We start from the raw sequence: 20,779 nt of genomic DNA, 5'->3' as shown, positions 1-20,779 counted from the left end.
GTGATGGGTATAAGAAGAAGGCATGGTGTTGTATTATGTGTAGAAAGTATGTGTAACAGGCTGTAGCTAACACTGTTTCTGATACTGTAAGGTTACTGCAGCAACAATATGACAGTTTTACATGGAAAGTTTCAAATTGCTGCATTGGTAATTGGCTGCTTTGTAAATGATTTTTCATTTCAGTTTTTGTCTGTGAAAAAAAAGTTTGCAGTGTGAAGTTGCTAAAGTAACATAAAATAAACATAAGGAAAAGTAGCTGAAATGAATTTTGGATAATCATAGGATTTTTTTTTGTTTTAATAGAAGAATCTCTTTCTTTGATTTTGTAAGTTATAAGTTCTATATCCAACCAAAATCCCATGGCATAAAGTATTCTAATTGTGATGGCTTCTACTATCTTTCATTCCATTGCCCTGCTCTCAACGTACCTTAAGATTACCCCATATATCTATTACAAGTTTAAATTAATGATACACTTTCCACCTGGTATGGTGGGGGTTTGTGGGTTTTATTTATAGAAATCTTATTGACAGTTGTCAGCTTGACTATTTGAAAAATAGGGAGAGCTATTGTTATCAAAGGAGCTGGAGTCACACTTTAGTTAAGTTGTTGTGTGCAAGTTGAAATCTCCGAAACTATTGTTGGGAATGAGTTGAATACATACTTGAGTACTTAAGAGCATAATAGGAGGTCACTGTCCAAGACATCTCTAACATAGTATTTTGACAGAATTATGGCCCTTTAAGAACTTAGAAAATTTTACATTATCCAGGCTCTTTTTTACCATCAAGCAGTAAGACTAGTTCTTGTTTCATTTGGTTATGACAGGCTTATTAAAAAGTGACAGAAGTTGGAATTAATTATTCATGTTCTTTTATTGAAGTACATGTATCACTATTTAGTATTACCTTGTTGCTTCTTGATAAGAGTAGTTATTATCACCTTTATCAGTGAAATGTTTTTGCTGAAATCAAATACTTTTGTAGTAATTAACATGACTGTATTATTCTTATGTCCATACTTTAGCTGTATATTTCTCTTACTCATTGAAATTATATTGTAACAAGCTGGGTGGGGGTTTACTAAAAGCCATACAATTTTTGCAATACTACTTAAATAATGCAATTTACTAAATTGCTAATCTTATATTTTATTGCCTACTCATCCTTAGTATGATGTTGTATCTATATTCACATATTCTCCACAGTGTGTAGTATTACATTTTATAAGCCATATTTCATCATTATCAACCATTATCCTTCCATGGATAATACCTTATCTTAAAATTTAAACCAGTCATCTTTGTTAACTCAGTGATTTATCTAGACATTTCCTGTTATGTTAGTCCAAGGACTCTTATGTTTAAAAAAATGAGTGCCAAGCTTAAACAAGGAGTTCCAGTTTAAAAATTTAGAAAAAAAAGAGTTAAACTTTAGTGTTCAAGAGATTAGTGCAATGGCAAAGAATGATAACTTTGCCTTATTTTTTTATTATCTCCCATTATATGCTTTTTCCAGAGAAAAACTTGCAAAGAATTGAAGTAATTTGAAAGGGTTCATATGTCTAGCACCATTATTTATAGAACTATCTTAATATTTGAAGATAAAAATGTTTGTTTTGGTTACTTTATCTTCTTTGATACTTATGGTATCTACTTGAGATGTCATTGTCGTCACTCACATCATTTATGACAAGGTTCATTACTCTAACTTTTTTATTAAATAGTTTCCTCCTCTTTAAATATAAAATATTGCTTTAAAAATGTTACTTTTTACTGTCAACTTTGTTACTGAGTGAATTCACTACATATTGCTTTTACTGCCTTGTAACCCTGCACATGTTTAGACTAGTCAGATAGTTTACTGGTATAGCATTGAGGTAAGTACATACCTTGCTTGGATTTAGAGGTAACCAGCAAGTAAATACAGAAACATGTTTGAGAGTGTCAGTAAACAGTCAATCATTGTACAAATATGCTGAGAATTATCATCATATATTTTATTACATATTATACATGTATAAATATTCCAAGGATATTATCCTGTATTTAATAACAAATTATATAGATATGTCAAGGATATCATATATCCTATTGTCAAAAATATGATTATCTATAATACCTTAGTATCATAATAGCATATTATACAAATATGTCAAGGGCATATAAGCATAAACAGTACAATGAACATACTAATACTCTGAAATTAAGAATATTTTGGGTTTTTCCCTGTTGATTTGGAGTTGGGCTGGGTACAAACAAACTTCTACTGTTTCAACCTGGAAAATGAGCGCAACAGATGGTTAAAGTTTTGTTTTGTTATAAAAGGGATTAGCTAAGAAAAACCCACATTTTCAAAAGGTCCAGATTACAACTGTTATACAAATATTCTAAGGCAATACACATGTATAAGTATTAAATCTCATCAATATAATCTCACAGTCAAAACTAGAACTGTCATGAATGGTGATTAATATGAACACATTCAAATTGCTTCAACAACAGGCACCACAAGCAGGGTCAACTTTTGACCTCCTCGTAGTGAGGTCTTGCAACTCATCATTGCAAGTCATCAGAGTTGTTGTAAATTTGAATAATTTTAACAAATATGACATTGACGACTTTTAATTAGAGGTAAAAATCCATTTCTCTTCAGGCAGTATAATATTGTTATCTAACATGATGTTATGTCCAAATATTAATCAAATTTATGCTTAAGTAACAAATTCTACAGAATTTAAATAAATTTCATATTTAACATAGAAAGTTATGATAACTGAAAGGTCAAGGTCATATTTGAATAACTCCATGTGACATTTTGTCGCAAGCATTTTAATGATTAGTCCAAGTATGAGTTAATTCAGTATATTCAGATAACAAATTTATTGCAATTTTAGAAAAATTCAATGATTTATCCTTCAAAGTCAAAGTCATTTTAAAGTATTCATGTATGTCATATTTTGAATTTTGTCCAACAGGCAGATTATGCCTAATATTTTGTCCAAGTATGAATCAAATCAATCCATTAAAATGTTATGACAATTTAATAAGCAAAATTCAATAGTTTGACCTTGCCAGTCAAGGTCATTTTAAACTCAAGGACATACTTAAATTGCTCAGCATTACAGTTATATGCTCAGTGTTGTTTTGTCAGAGTTTGAATCAAATTTGTCAATAAGATACAAAGCTTATTCTAGAAATTTACCATATAGGTCAAGGTCATATAAAGGTCAAGTTCAGTGTATCCTTAAATATTGTTTCCCAAGAATTCTTATGTCCAAAACTGAATACTCTACATTCATAAATTTGAAAGAAGTTGTGATATTCCAAGATTAAACCTTTCAGGTCAAGGTTATCTTTCAGTGTAAGTCAATTTCCTTACAATATTCACAAATTGGTCTCTTGAGCATTACTCCTTACAAGTTTTATTAAAATTTGTTGAACAGTTTTTGAGAATGGCACAGATGATTTTGTCTACAGATGGCCAGATAAACAAACAAATTTGACTTGGAAACATTTAGTGTTCAGGAACTCATCAATTTGTCTTTTATATGACATTTTGCATAACATAAAATTTTTATAATTATGAAAAATAGCTGCATTCTATGTTAATCACAAGAGAAGAATTTTCACAAAATGTGTTTTATCATATATGAATTATATTATATGATATTTAACTGATAAATAATCTGATATATGGGATGATGAAATCTATGCTGCAAATGTTGATATACAACAGTGCATGTATATAGAAGGTGCCAAACTATCTTATATTTATCATATACGATTTTCAAGATATGGACTTCAAACAAAAATTAACAACAAAGTTTAAAGGGAGGGGGAATGTATAGAGTCAGTCTTTCCAAACAGTGTAAACAATGAAGAACATTTACACTTTACAAGAGCTATTCATTACCCCCATCCATAATTTATACATATGTGAGAAAAATGTCATCTTGTTTAAAGCTTTTAAGATTTTGTAGATGCTGTAAAGAGTTTGTGATTATCAATGTCAGGCAACCTTTAAGAACTTTATGCTCAGGTGAGCTATATATATATAAAAGAAACATTTGGAAATTTATACAATTGTTTAATAATGCAAGCAGAACACCACTCTAATCTGTAATCATATAAGGAAGCCTGTTTCCTCCACTGTTTAACTTCTTCTTCCATAATTTCATCAAGACTTTGCTTTCTGCAAGAAGTTTTGCTCTCCAGAGCTGCATTAAGCATTTAATAAACTTGTTATCATTCAATTATTTAGATGCAGATGCAACAAAAATGAAAGTAATTGATTTTTCATTTACAAAGTACAATTTTCTAAGAATAAAAACAAGCTATTAAATGTGCAAAGATTTCAGATAATTCTAGGAAAGAAGTTTCGAAGATTGCTGCAAAGCTGTAACTGGAATTCAATTTATTATTTGAGTAGTCTGACATTTCAATTTGAGATAAAGCCTGTGTAAAGTTTGCAATAAACTGCAGTGTAAAAAGACTGAGATTACTGGTACATTTGAAGATATAGGAGATGTACTCTGATTGGAGAGGTATGGTAAGATACTGGGGATAACGAGAAAGATGAACAGCAATAATGGGAATAATTGTACTATACTGTGATTATTTCATTTGGAGGGAACTTGGTAGGCTATAGAATATAATTACTGTAAACTATAAACAGTAAGCTACTGATGATACTTTATCATACAGGATTTTTGTTTAAAGAACTGACCACTAGGGGGAGGGGAGGAGGGGTGTTTGACTTGACCGGACTGGAAATATTTTTTAGTGATTTGTACCCAATTTAATGCAGGTCTGACTGTTACCTTATTTGCAAAATTTACCATTTACTCTTTCTGTTCATGTAATATTCCTAATTATAATGTGCAAAATAACCCAGAAATAAGAAGCATTTTAGATACTTATAACTATGTATGTGCAGCCTAATTGGACTGTATATCCCCGACCAGGTTGTACATATGTGCAGCCTTACAAGACAGTATATTATGTGACCAGTTTCTACATACATGCAGCACTAAACTATCTGTATATATGTGCAGCTATATGTCTGATAAAGCTATATAGAGATAATTGGGCTCTGTACTGTTCTCTTATCAGTAAAATCCTTTAATGTTCTATAAACAACAATTTCAAACTGGAAGAAGAAAAAACCATTGCATAAGTTCATTGATGTTTAAGTGAACACATTAAGTTATCATGGGTTTGAAACCATTCTACCAAAGATTTTATTACCCTTCTAGACTGCTATAATATGAAGGGATTTGCTTAGGTATCTTCACCGACTTCCTCAATATAGTTAGATAGCTTTTCCATGTGAATGAATTTGTATTGTGTGAGCCATGTGTAAAGAAGGGAAGCAACTGCTATGAACAGAAACTGTATATGATCACATTTACTTCCCTTACTTGTATGATTGAAATTTGATAAGTAAATACTTTGTATATTTTCAGCCAGAGAATCTTTTATTAGCAAGTAAAGCAAAGGGAGCAGCAGTAAAATTAGCAGATTTTGGACTTGCCATTGAGGTACAAGGGGACCAACAGGCATGGTTTGGTAAGTGTTGGGTGATTAATAAGTTATACTAGAAATGTTATTCTAGTTTTGTATACTTCATACTATTTTATAAGAAGGTAAAATCAGATATTTTTTAGTTTTTGTTTTTTAAAAAATGCTCATTTACTATGTATCATTTGTAAGAAATCATGTTGATGAAGTGCAAATAAATTTTTATATTTATAAAGCTGATAGTGGGACTCATTCTATCTTTGTTATCAATTATGTTGAAAAGTTAGCAATATGAAAAGTGGAAAAAATCTATGCCCAAGTTATATTGCTAAAATATTTGGTGTTTTTGTGTGTATTGATAAAATATTTGGTGTTTTTGTGTGTTTACAGGATTTGCAGGCACTCCTGGTTATTTATCACCAGAAGTCTTACGCAAAGACCCATATGGGAAACCAGTAGATGTATGGGCATGTGGTAAGTTTACAATGTACAACTGCTGTATGTAATAGTGGACAATTGACAGCACTTAGTACTGTACATTTGATATGAAGCTCAGCACCTTATCATATTTACAAGCACAAAGTGCTGGTGACAAAGATTAGGTAAAGAATAAATCATGTGCCATAACAAGTTGATCAAATGTTATGATGTTTTAAAAATTATTAAGGGGAGGGTATTATATGAATGGCCCTGCCTGTCCATCTGTAACATTTGTCTGCTGCATAACTTTTTAACTGCTGAAAAGTTTTTGATATAACTTGGCACATATGGATTATGTGCAGAACCTGTATCTTTAATTTTGTGTCCTCTAAACTGCTGAAAAGTTTTTACAATGATTTGACATTTATGATCACAACCATGACACAGTGTGTCACTGTGCAGACTCAAGGTCAAGGTCACCCTTGAAGGTCAAATGTCAGAATTTTGTGTCAGCTCTTTAAATCCTATACCCCTTGAGGAATTTATTTTAAACATAACTTAATTGTTAACCTCAACAAGGCAATATGTAAAGCCCATGCTGCCATTGTGCAGGCTCAAGGTCACCCTTGAAGGTAAAAATTCAAACATACATGTATTTGAGCACTATAAATTATATACTTTTCCTTTCAAAACTTTTTTTTCTGCCATTGTTCAACATATTTTCATGTATTATTGAGATCAGGTGGTGGTATTTGTCACTCTTATAGCAACAATAGTTGCTCATGATGTGCTGTTGAGATGTTGGAAGTCTTGCATTCACATTTACTTTAGTGTTTACCCATCTAAATATAGAACTGACCACACTTGAAATTTAAAATGTCCAGTGTTAAATGTTAGAAATTTCACCATAAAATTTCTACAAATAAGCAGGCAATAATACTAACAGTACAGGTTCATATCAGACTTTCACACTCAGACTTAGCCTTATTCTCAACTTGTGGTATTGGCAAATCATTTTGGCTGCATATGTTAGCCTTAGGTTAGACACAATTTTTTTAAACCATTTAATTTTCAAAAATAGTACAAAGAAATGTTCAAGATAATTTCAAGAACTTAAAAAGTTTTGTCTATTGAGGTTCAGGTACAATGAACTAATAAATTGAAATATTTTCTCATTATCCAAAAAAGTCATCTTCCTTCGGTAATCCTGAGAAAAAAATCTTGTTTCCTTAAAAAAAACATTTAATAACATAAACAAGCCTGAGGTAAAATAGTTGTTCATATTCATACTGTATACAACAAGCAAATGCATTTTACAAACATTGGCTATTATAAGCATAATCTGTTTAATTATTCTTCTTTGTTTAGTAAATATGAACATGTTTTATTGTAGGTGTAATATTATACATTCTACTAGTGGGTTATCCCCCTTTCTGGGATGAGGATCAGCACAGATTGTATGCTCAGATTAAAGTAGGAGCTTATGATGTAAGTAAACTCTGATCACATTATAACAATATTAATCAGCTGTTTAAAATAACAGATTCACCTTAACTGTTAGGACAATCCTGAGTGAATCATTTGCCTGCAATATTCCAGCCAGAAACATGTTACTGAAAGAAGTATGTCTAATATATAATATGAGGAAGTATGTCTTACATACTATGACAGTGACAATGTCTAACATACTATCTGGTGATATGGTATTGACATAATTTACTGGTGATATGATATTGAGAAAGTACGTCTAAAATGCTGAACTGGTTATATGATATTGAAGGAAGTACGGTATGTCTACAGTAACATACTAGACTGGTGATATGATATTGAAGAAGGTATGTCTAACATAATAAACTGGTGACATGATTAATTTCAAGGGAAGTATGTCTAAAATGCTGAACTGGTGATATGATATTGAAGGAAGTATGTCTAACATATTTCACTGGTGATATGATATCGAAGGAAGTATGTCTAACATATTTCACTGGTGATATGGTATTGACATAATTAACTGGTGGTATGATATTGAAGAAAGTATGTCTAAAATGCTGAACTGGTGATATGATATTGAAGGAAGTATGGTATGTCTACAGTAACATACTAGACTGGTGATATAATATTGAAGAAGGTATGTCTTAAATAATAAACTGGTGACATGATTAATTTCAAGGGAATATGTCTAAAATGCTGAACTGGTGATATGATATTGAAGGAAGTATGTCTAACATATTTCACTGGTGATATGATATCGAAGGAAGTATGTCTAACATATTGCAATGGTGATATGGTATTGAAGAAGTATGTCTAACATATTACACTGGTGATATGATATCGATGGAAGTATGTCTAACATATTGCAATAGTGATATGATATTGAAGAAGTATGTCAAACATAATACACTGGTGATATCATATTGAAGGAAGTATGTCTAATATAATACACTGGTGATATGATAGATTTTGTAAGCTTACAATTTGACATCTGAACATACATGTACCATCAATATGTTAGTCATTATCTGAACTAAAGGCCCCTCTGCTATGCAGATGAGATATGAACTGAATTCATTCATGTTTTATAATTTAACTGGCTTATATGTTGATGGTTCTACCAGAATGATTTGAATGTATTTATAAATAATTTATTTATCTGCAAAACTGTGTTTCTTTAAGCATTTCACTTAATAAAAGTGGGCCTTACTTCGAGTTGATTATTTCAGTGGTACATTGGTTTTCTAACAAGTATATGCTGAATTGTTCATTATACAGTACCCATCACCAGAATGGGATACAGTTACGCCGGAAGCGAAAAACCTCATAAATAGTATGCTGACGGTAAACCCATCCAAGCGAATCACGGCACAGGAAGCGCTCAAACACCCCTGGATCTGTGTAAGTCCTTCCCTGCATGCCTTTTATACTCGCCTGAACCCCAAACCTTCAGCTGAAACAAATTACTTAATGTTAAAATATAGCAACTTGTTCAGGATGCCTTTCATGATGATTTGTTAAGTAGAAATTGACAATTTCATGTTTGTAGGACATATTGATTATGTACACCTGTTATTTAAATTTCCATTGTTTACATAGTCAGGTAAATAATTAACCAAGGGAATTATCAGACTAATATTCTCCAGGAGATATGATTAACTTTTAACAATTTGTGATAAGATAAGTTCTTTGGCAGAATCAAATTAACTTCTAACCAGGGGGAGAGAACTATTACTGGTCAATTTTGGAAGCTTGGTAATTTGACTAATCATACACAGATGTTTATAAGAAAAGTCAATCTTTTTTTTAAAAAGATTTTCTTTTTATTCAAAACAGATTATTGTCTAGAAAAAAACGGTGTACATTTTCAAGGACCGAATAATAATGATAATAAAATCTGAACATATTTTAGCATACTTTCTCCATCTATTTTTTTCTTTGAACTTTATAGATAGTGAAGCTATTGTAATTATATATTTATATAAACTCTTTTTTTTACTTCATTTAAATATGAGATACAATCAGAATGCTTTTGCGGCAATATTATGTTTTGTAGCTTAGACTGTATTCAATTGTTTAGGATAATCTTGAAACAACTATTCTGTACATGTGTTGTCTACTGTCATATCTTTGTTTATAATGTGGCTCTGTTGTAAATTTTGCCTGCTTTTGACAGTTTGGGAATTTTTTATACAGAATTACAAACCCCCCTACACCCTTCTCTTTTTACCCCATTTTTGAACCCCATATATTAGATTTATTGCATCATCATGCACATTACTTGTGTGTCCCTTGTTTTAAGGCCTTGAATTTCCCACTTTTTCAACAGTAACATTACGTAGGTCATGGGTGTTAATGCAGTATGGTCGTTGGAGAGGGTTTTACTAGTTTTGCACTTGCTTGTAGTAATTTACCCCTTTCCTGCATATATATATATATGTCATGCACTGAATAAACAGGAAACTTTAAATACCTGAAGATGTTCTACAACAATGCCTTTTGAATCATCTTGTCATTCGAATTTTATGGTGAAGTATGATTAAATTTTTTTTTATGAGTGGGGAATGTAAGTCTTGAAGTTAGGCATCTTGTACTAATATATCAGAAGAAGTATTACACAAGATATGTCAACATGACAGATTATTGGAAGTTGTTAAATCAAGGTCTATAATCAGACAATAATGTATTTAATCAAAAAAATATATATAAAGGGATCAATTTTAAGTTTTATCAACAGATAATCTTTTATAGATTTATTACTAATTGCTTTTTAAACTGGGTAGATATAATTACAAATTAATGAGTTTTGAACAGTGGGTATCAGGAACTGCTGGTCTATAGGTCCTTGAAGATGTATATTTTAATCTAACCTTGTCAAGGTGAAATGACATCCATGATCAACAGCATGGAGGGTTTTGCCATATTAATTTTGCACTAAAACATGTTGATTGATTATGGACAGTTATAAGCTTACCTGCCCCTGTTTACAACAAACTTGTCCAGTATGCACTTTGTTGTCCATTGTATGTCATTATGTATGTGTGTGTTAAGACCAGGATAATTCTGCAAACAGCTTTAGTACTGATGTAACTTAAAATTCTACATTGCTTTATGATACTTCTTTATTTGTATCAATATCAAATGTATATATATTTTATACCAAAAAAAAATCTTTATATAGAATGAGTTATGGGTATTTTGTTGTTACTATTGACTTGACTTTTAAATGCAAGTAAACATGGCTTCCTATAAAAACATCCTAATAATAATCAATGGGAGGTAATTAGTATTAAATTTCATAGATTAAGTTTTTGCAGAGTTATCTCTGGTCTCATATATTATTTTCTCCGACCAAAATTCTTACACTTTACTCCTTGTTTTACTGAAGGATTGGGACACATTGGTACGTAGGTAGGTGAACTACCCCATATAAACTCATAGATTGTGTCAAGATCATGATCCTGTTGCATAGCAATATGAATGGTTTCCTTGGCAACCTGTTGTCATGCCAACAGTTACCAGTATCTTTTTGTTGCCTTTCCTATTATGTTTGAGACTTGCTATCATACTGAACAGATTTTGATTTCAGCATAATAATTCTCTGAAATGTTCATATAGACATTCAATGTATAATTAAGTTAGGCTATATTAAAATATTTATAATCTCTCGGAAGCTTTTGAACAACACAAAAAAATGACCAAGTGTACAAGATGTAATGGATGCAGTTATGAAACATATTACTTGATGGATTTGAAACATATTACCATTTATATTATACATTGAATCTGGCGTGTTCAGTCATACACATGTTTCATCCTGTTTAATTAAAATTCTGTTAAACTTTTCAAATCTAACAAATAACTCTCACTAGTTACTATATTTGTTATTGTTTATTAACTCGGGGACACTATTTTCTTTTTTGTTGAATTATTCTCTGTGTCTGCTTTTCATTATAACAACTACTGATTATTGCTGATTCAGAAGTAGGTCTTTGTTTTTGAAGTTGGTTACAGTCACAGAAATACTGAAATTTGCTGTCAAAAATAATAGCTTTATAAAGACATGAAGATAATTATAAAAGCATGTTAAGGTAGCAAATTTGCAATCATTTGCTCTTTGTGTATGGTTTTTCCACAAATTGTTTCATGTGAGGAAGTTGTCAAGGTAAGTTACTAATGGTTAATGGTTCTACTCAGATGTCTTCAAGTACCTGTAATATTGTTCCTCCACCAGTAAAGTTCTGCAATAAAGTCATGGTCTGACCTTAACAATGTTTGCTCAACTTCAAACACTAGAGAATAAAACAAGGAGAATAAAAGCACAGAAAAGGTTGTTTATAATAACTGTTTTAAGATGAACATTTCAGAGAATTATGTGTGTTTGCTTTATTATGTTGCTTTTCTTCATAAGAAAACTTTTTATACTTATTGCATAGGACCTACTGCCTGGTTTATCTAGTCATAGTTTACATTTGTTTTAAACAAACATTATATATACAGAATGCTGTGGTACAGAGAGATTTTTAACTGTTTTTAAAGGCTAGAATTTCATGCTGCTAGTTTACAATTTAGAAATCAAGATTAATTAATTTGATTAAAGTATGTTACATGCAACTTTTGAGTGCCTGTAAATAGAGATATGCTAGTTTAATTTTAGATACAAAGTAGTTTATAATTTTGTCATTCCAAGGTAAATCTATACCTTATATAGGTTTTAAAGAAATACGCAAATTGTATATTAAAGCTTTCATTGGTTTAATCCTGTGTTATGATTTTAACAAACTGTCTAATGAATGAGCTACTGTTTAATTCATCCTGGTTTTTTATCACATTTCTTTAGCTTCTTATGTGCCGTTATTTTCCTGATTTTATATCAGCCGCGTCATGACAAAATCAACATAATGGGTTTGCGACCAGCATGGATCCAGACCAGCCTGCGCATCCACGCAGTCTGATCAGGATCCATGCTGTTCGCTTAAAAACCCTACAACAAGTAGAGAAACTGATAGCGAACAGCATGGATCCTGATCAGACTGCGCGGATGCGCAGGCTGGTCTGGATCCATGCTGGTCGCACTATGTTGGTTTTGTCGTGACGCGGCTCAATTATCAGATGTTCATTAAATTCACTGTCTTACTGTAGTGATTGCCCCCACTCTAGCTAGTTCTAATACTTGTCAGTACGTACAGGTTATACTTTTTTCCTTTTCCATTTGTTATGGTTTAATTAAAGTATATCATGAATGACATAAAAACTTATACACACTGCACATTTATTTATAAAACAAATTATAATCTCTGCAAATTTACAAACTATTATCTTTGAATTAATTTCTACTGGAATGCATTTTGTTTCTAAACATTATTTCTCTGTAAATTGTATATATTTGGATAAAGTTAGTTACAACAACAACATCAATGAAAATTTGGCGCATTACTTCTTGAAGAATAGGAGGGATAAAAATTCTATAAATAGTTTTTAAGTAGTTACCATGCCATATATAGATACATAATTAGACTTTATTTCTTATATCCCCTGTATTATTGATGATAGCTTTTGAAATCATTCCATGAGTTTATATGGGGGTTTAAAATTCTAAATTCATATTTGGATGAATTTAAAAACAAATTATAACATGTTTATGGGAAGATGGCATTAAGTTAGAACACATGAAATGTGAAATATGTTAGATCATAACTGAACACTGTTAAATTAGATGATTAAGGGATTGACAAAATAGCTGGTGATAGATATGTATGTAGATGATGAGGGAGACAACCATAAGTCTGTTGATTAGGGATAAATAAAAGTTTTGTAAAATTCAATTAGTTCAGTTATGATCTTGGACTTGTAAAGGGTTTCTATTTTGTAGATAAATTTATTAATGGTTTTACTAAACTCTTGAACTGAAGCAAAATATTTATATCACATGCCTTTTTTTCTTGTTAAATTTTCCTCTGGTAAAATGAGGGATGTCCTTTTACAAAAACTTAAAAGTATGTGTTTTTCCCAATTCTGAAATAAAAATTCCCAATTAAATGCCATTTTTGACATTTTTTAGCTCAGAAAAACAGGTATTTTTTTTATTTGGGACTATGTCTCCCTTGTTCAGAAATATGTAAAGAAAGAATATAACATTATAGTTCTATTTTATTTTATAATTAATTAGATATTGCTACAATTGGAGATAATTTTGAATTTCATCAATGTTGTTAATAATTAGGAAAACATTGTGGAAAAAAGGCTTGTAACATTTCTCAAATGTTGTCTAATTCTTTGGTCCACATTTAATAACAAATATAAATTTATGCTATCATTGTTAATTATTTTATTAAGTATCTAAAGCTGTAGTGTTCAAGGTAAACTATTTGAAAATTATATTAAAAAAGTTACAGGATTAAATAAAGTGATATGATTTGATATTTGTAACACACAAATGTTCTTAATTCTGTGATTCAGTGCATCAAGAAAACTCTGACTTTTATGCATTATCATTATTTAATTTTCACAAGGTAGACCAGGTCTAGTAACTGCTTTAGATTGTCTCCCCTTAAAATATGATGTAAAAACCAGCATGCATATACATAAAGACTTTCTATTTCTGTCAGTTATTTAACTTTAAGAAGAATTTGTTTTTATTATAATAATTACCTTTTGATCTAAAAAAAACTCGAAATATGAAAGTTTGTATCAGCCTGATTTTATTTCGGTAAAAGTCATTGTGCAAATTTAGAAAGTCTTATCGTAATGTTTTGTAATTGCTTTTTTTTTTAATTTTTCAGAAAAATTTTGACCAGTAGTATTTTTATGCTTTCTCATGACCTTTACTTTTCCCGAGTTAGGTCCCCTTAATGCATGGAAAGGTAACAAAAAACTGCAATGGCCATGTATGTGTTACTGTTGTCATAAAAAATGTAATATGCATCAAACAATTAGATAAAATACAAGAAACCATGCTGCTTGTACTGTACACACAACAAATATGTTATTAATAGGTTTGTTCTTTTTTACAGGGCTTTGATAACACTATATCGATTGTGTCAGGTTATCTTTTATAATGTTGATAGAAAATCTTTACAATAATATAAATGTGATATCATTAATCATTTAATCATTTTTTGTGTTTTAATGAGGAAGTTGGAATATTGCTTTAAGACGTTGTTAATGTATTTTTTGTTTGTACTGCTTTGGTGACTAGGAGAGGTAAAGCGTACAGTTTTATACGTTTTTTAATAGCTCATTTTGCACAACGTGCAAGTGCGCTATTTGGATCTTCCACTGTCTGTCATACTTGATGTTGTCTGTCCATTCCTATTTTCCTTTAAACACTTACATCTGATATCACTGGTTAAGTGCATGAAGTCCTACCATTGTTTTTCAAATCAATTTTATCAATTTTATTCAAATGATGACCAAGTGGTTAAAACTGGCCATATCAGAGAACCTGAAGTTAAAGCCCTTCCTATGCTTAATTGATGAAAGTTATGGCCCTTTAGGCAGGATCAGTTGCTTTTATTTAGATTTTCATAGAAAATTGGATAAAAAGTTATTTTCATTAATGAAAAAGGTCTACTGTTTGGTTAATAGATGTATATAATAAGCATGTGAATGTATCTACATAGCAAAGTTATGTCCCTTGATTCAAAATTGATCCTGTCCCATGTGTCACTTGGTTAGCCTTGCATAGATTCTTCTTTTTGTTATAAAGTTCATATGAACCGTTGTCATTCATTTGGGTGAATGTCAAGGTCTACAAGGCTTAAACACACACTCTTACTTTTCATCATAGAGACTGATGCACTTGAATATTTTAAGCACCATAGGTACCTTGCATATCTAAGGTTTGAGTGAACAAAATAAAGATTATCATAATTTACAAAAGATTATACCACTTCCCTTTATAAAGACTTCATTTATTGACTGAAGGCATATTATTTAGTATGTAGGTACTTTAAATGGACTTCCACCTTATGTCACTTGAATCAAGGTCAGGTTAACCAAGTTTGATGTTTGAGTAATGCAAGTGAGCGATATAAATGGCCAGGCCATCATGGCTTTCTTGTTTTTTAAGACCAGGAGAGCTACATCAAGTTATTTGATAGGTATAATAGGGAAAGAAAAGACATAATAAATTGTTTGAATGCATGCATATTATGAATATTTTCTTTTATGTAGGTGTAGAAAATAGATCTGATTTTATATATAGAAAGCTATTGTTAGAATTGTTAGAAACTTTAAAAGGGTAAAAAGAAAAAATTTTCACTTCATTTATAAAAGCATTCAGTTGGCATATGTAGATAATGTGGTTTAAAGATGTACCTTTGTTCTTTTGAGGCATTAAGATAAATATAAAATAACATGTTCCAACATGTATGATCATTTTAACATTGAATTTAGGAGACATTTCTAAAGTAATAATTATTTTTTTCCTTTTACGCATATACGAAGATAACTGAAGGAATGTAACAGACATATTTAGTATAGATAATGTGAGGTATAAAGACTGATTGATGTATTGACTTATATTACCTGATTTGTCATCTAAATTATCCATCCTGATTAACAAAAATTCCAATAGTACAAAACTGTTTATATTCAACTTTATAGTCAATTAACGTTGTGAGATGATAGGTGAATAGTCGTATTTAGAGGGGTCATTCCGCCTTGGTAAGATCTTACAGAAAAAAATTATTCTGTGTATACAATATACTATGCAAATATATATTTATAAATATAGGGCTTAAAGAAAAATCAGTATTAAAATTTTCACAGTTAAAGTTGGAATGAATTTATTTACATGGTGGTCACTGAAATAGCTCGGCATTGTTAGAAATGTTAAATTTAGCATATTGTAAAAGAAAAAAATAGAATAAAGATAAGAAAATGTTAGATGACAGGTAGATTTGATATCACATTGAATGGGTTTTTTTTATCGTATAAATCAATTAGGAATTACAGTGTAAACAGTTTATTTGGATATACTTGTGTCTTGACTGAACTTAAAGGGAATATAAGGATAAAAATATAGCGGATATAAAACATTGTGGTATAAAATATGATCATATGGGCACAGTGGTAATCATACCTGTAAGTAAGTTTTTCACTATTATGCTATAAGTGCATCTGTATATGGTTTGAGCCTTGCAAAAAGTCATTGCATGACATAATTACTGAATGAAAAAGATTTATAGTTTTCTCAGTCCTATAAAAAGCTATTTAAGTACATGTAGGAAGTTGTATTTGGAAACTTTGTTAGAAATACCTGGACAATAGCTTAAGACCAATCAGCTTTCACCTGCTTTATACCAATTTTTTTTCTCGCATTTAATTTTATTTTAATATATGAAAAAATCAACAAATACGGGCAATTAATTAATATGTTGTATTTTCACTTAAATTCATTTGTTATTTGTAACACTTGTTCTCTTTAACTAATTTGAAAACAGAATTACTGAATTATAATATGTATTATTAACAAGAAGAAAAAATAAAAGAATTATTTAACTTTTTCAGTTAGGATCTAAGTCAGGTATATGAATTCTATATGGAACGTATTCATTTAAAAGACAAGACATGCATGTTTCATGAATATCTTTTTAAAACTGATCAAAACATTGCAATGTAAAGTCTGAATGCATCTAATCAGGGTTTTATATTTGATATAAGGGTTGCAGAAATATACAGGCAGGTCATTTATACAGATAGAATATCATAGAAAGCTTTGTATTTAAACACTGCAATATAAATTAAAATGTCTGCCAATTTTTAAATGTACAAAGAAAACGTGTATTAAGAGGAACATACATCATGTATATATACAAAGCATAGCATTTTTATGATTTCTAAAAGTATATTGGGGAAGGGAGTTTCAAGGGTAGGGATAACATCTAGTCATCGGCTAGACTTTTCATCTTTGAAAAATTCCTTTATCACATATCACTTGGAATTGGACTTTAATGTCAAAGTCAGATTATTAAATGAATTATAAAAATAAATAAATTGCATAGACATCCACTGTACATTTGCGGGTGGGGGAGGGTTCTTTTCTTGAAGTAGATTAACTAATTGTTAAGAATTATACTGTATAAATATAGAGTACATTAGCATAAGATCTGTTAATGATGGTATATGATATACAGACTGTGTAGGAGATATTATGGTAATATTGTCTGTATTTAAATAACAAAAGCCTTTTGCATTGATTTACAAAAGGGGAAAAAAATGACAGCTAATAGATAGGAAGAAATATGCTAACAATAATACAGGGTAAATAACGGGCTATCTTGTTCATTCGAATGGGAAAGTAAGATAGAATCACTTGAACTGACTTAAAGTGTTATTAATTTGGTCAATGTTTGTTCAAAAGTACAAAAATAGCTTCAAAACTAAAAATGTTGCCTTTAATCTTTCCTACATTCCGAAGGCATTAACTTAAAATTTTTATGAAAAAGCATTTGATTTTAAACACTTATGAACATATATACAGGTGTGCTGAAAAATGTTTGACGATAATCAAGCACTTTATATATAAACTTTCTTAAATAATCTAGAGGAACACTATTTAAGTATTACAAAAATAAGGGTAGAGACAAGGCAAATCTGTAAAAGGAAACTTTTTAACATAAATAAATAAAAAAAATCTAACTCAGCACAAGATGATATTATAATTGCTCACAAGTAAAGAGGCAGATATGATTGCCTTGATTAATAGATTTTCAACTTAAATTCAATGATTTACAGTTCTATAATTTAATTCAACATTTACAGAAATTCAATGTTTTTAAAAATTTCAACATAACATCAATGATTTGCAGGTTAACACATAAATTCATAACAACATATGCTTATCAACATAAATTCAATGTTTCACAAAACTTTTTTCATGCAACATTTGACACTGTTATGAGGTTTATTCACGAATTGATTTAGTTTATAACTTGACATGACTTTGCAATACTATAAACTTACAACCATCACAGCCTTATATTGTTACATTAATTATATAGCAGTAGTCAATTTATAGAATGAAAATCATGATAAAGGACTTTGAATAGCTAAGTAAATATGTATTTAATAGTACTGGCGCTATATTGGTTTTGTTTGCTAGTATTTATAATAAATGTGTACCTATAGATGTAATAATGGGTCAGTTATGTTATCATTTAGTACATGTTAATTAATCACAAGAAACTAATACATTGTCATGCTGTGAACCTCAATATAAAGCATCAGTGTGAAACAAAAGCTTGTTAAAATCTGGGTATCTTCTACTATATAGTTAGTATTACATTTTAATTAGGTTGTCACTTGATGGTATATTGGTAATATGCATGGTGTCTTTTCTTTCCACTGTTAAAACTGTTATTCTAACTGATGAGCTTTGACAAATATTACATTTTTGTCTTGTAAGCAACACCAAATTTTGTTTAACAATGACTATAATTATACAGTTTTCCTATTGCAGTATAAAATGAGCGATCAGTATTGCAAATGGTGACACTCTTAATGTTATAGATTAATACATTAGCTATGTTTTTGACTGATATTTTGTATGATTGTAAAAGGTAACACTATATACAATAATGAATAAGTAAATATTCCATGTCTGTATCAAGTCCAAGATGTTATAAACATTTTTGCATGAAGAAAATGACTTGCCATCATAGATAGAATAGGGGCTTACTGTCAACGTAAAATAATTATCTTGATAGGTTTTAATGTCTCATTCACCTTATCCTGTATAATATCTTACACTTCAGACACTACCTGATACGATTGTAAGAAACGTATTGGCTGAAGATAAAATTTAAAAAAAAAACTAGAAGGAAAAGGAAAAAATTGTTTCATAGATAAGAAATTGTTTGATTTATGAAAGTGTTTTATAACTGTTTAACAAGTTGTAAGTTAAAGTTTGTTATAGAAATATTATGATATAAATGTTATATTGTTGTTTGGTGGAGAAGATAGTTAAAGTGTTGTTGTTTCTCGTTTCAGCAACGTGAGCGTGTGGCTGCTGCTGTACATAGACAGGAGACAGTTGATTGCTTGAAGAAATTCAATGCACGTAGAAAACTCAAGGTATGTTCTTACTTTATACCAACTTCATGATTCTGTTTTATGTAGAAGTAAATGTAAAATAAACAGTATGTGCTGATGAAATATAGCAAGGTATAGTATGCTTTACTTTATTTGAATAATTAGTAAATCAAAAAGGGAAATCTGCTGAATGAAAATTGGAAAAAAGGTAAGAAATATAAAGATGGAGGAAACTTGGACATTCAGTTGAAATAGAAATTCTGGGAGCAAATTTGTAAGCTATATGTGTTTAAAAAAATATATTGATTTATCTTAGTAATAACAACTTTAAATCTTGTGCAATTGGAAAGGTTGCATATCTTGTTTTACCAGTTTATTTATTCATACAGTCATTTATACTATAATTTCAAGAAAGCTTGAGTTTCACAAAAGATATTTTTATTTTCATCAAACATTTATTTATTGAAATGGTGTATAACAGTGATATTCACCAGTCCTGTCATGTACCAGTAATTGGAGAAATAGTTTTCATTCAATGCTTACAACTTTCTTATATGGCACCTAGAGACAGGCAAAGCTGCACAACTGTGAAGGATGTCCAGATGTAGATTCCAGTCTTTAATACATTTACACTGAAAATCCATAATTATGTCCCCAATTAAAAAGGTGGAGCATACTGACATGGGGTCAGTCGGTATGTCATTGTGGGCATAAGTGATCTATTGGACACATTTCTAGTTTCAATATTGCTATCAATTAATTGCAGAGCTAATAATGAAATTTTGACCATGTAAACCTTTTTCTCATTTTAGTGGATTAAGGGCTATGATGGCCCTCTTGTTATGATTCACCATAATTCTTGTCGCTACAGTCAGGCAGTGGACTCGATCCCTATTTTAAATGTTTTGTCTGGACTCCCTCTAATGAACGGACAATGTTTTGTTTATATAGAGATGGGCACAGCAATGACTTCAATGATTATACCCCCACAAACGAAGTTTAGGGGGGGTATATAGGAGTCAGCTTGTCGGTCGGTTGGTCGGTCGGTCCGTCCGTCCGTCGGTCGGTCCACATCATGGTTTCCGGACGATAACTAGAGTTATGAATGAGGTATTGTTATCAAACTTGGTATATAGCAACCTTATGTGGAAAGTCCGGTTGGTATTGCATTTGGACCCTCTGGGGTCAAGGTCAAGGTCACCGTTACTAAAAATAGAAAAATGGTTTCCGGACAATAACTAGAGTTAGGAATGAGATATTGTTATCAAACTTGGCGTATAGCAAGCTTATATGAAGACCTGGGTTGGTATT

At 30.6% G+C, this 20,779-nt stretch overlaps 1 protein-coding gene across 6 annotated transcripts in view; it reads left to right on the top strand.

The window, feature by feature from the left end:
• LOC132733704 (calcium/calmodulin-dependent protein kinase type II subunit delta-like) overlaps positions 1-20,779 on the top strand; it is a 118,229-nt gene that overhangs the window by 55,969 nt on the left and 41,481 nt on the right. For 3 of the 6 annotated variants that reach the window (XM_060720370.1, XM_060720369.1, XM_060720372.1), the window contains exons 7-12: positions 5,467-5,569; positions 5,912-5,995; positions 7,335-7,429; positions 8,711-8,833; positions 10,821-10,835; positions 19,427-19,510. In XM_060720370.1, the coding sequence (XP_060576353.1) occupies positions 5,467-5,569; positions 5,912-5,995; positions 7,335-7,429; positions 8,711-8,833; positions 10,821-10,835; positions 19,427-19,510 (504 nt within the window). The remainder of the gene's footprint in view (positions 1-5,466; positions 5,570-5,911; positions 5,996-7,334; positions 7,430-8,710; positions 8,834-10,820; positions 10,836-19,426; positions 19,511-20,779) is intronic. The other 3 variants (XM_060720375.1, XM_060720373.1, XM_060720371.1) reach the window with 1 other exon arrangement.

This window comes from Ruditapes philippinarum, unplaced genomic scaffold, assembly GCF_026571515.1.
Source record: "Ruditapes philippinarum isolate M1 unplaced genomic scaffold, ASM2657151v2 ctg802_1_1_1_1, whole genome shotgun sequence".
Classification (NCBI taxonomy): Eukaryota; Metazoa; Mollusca; class Bivalvia; order Venerida; family Veneridae; genus Ruditapes; species Ruditapes philippinarum.
This window is presented reverse-complemented; position numbering and strand designations above follow the sequence as displayed.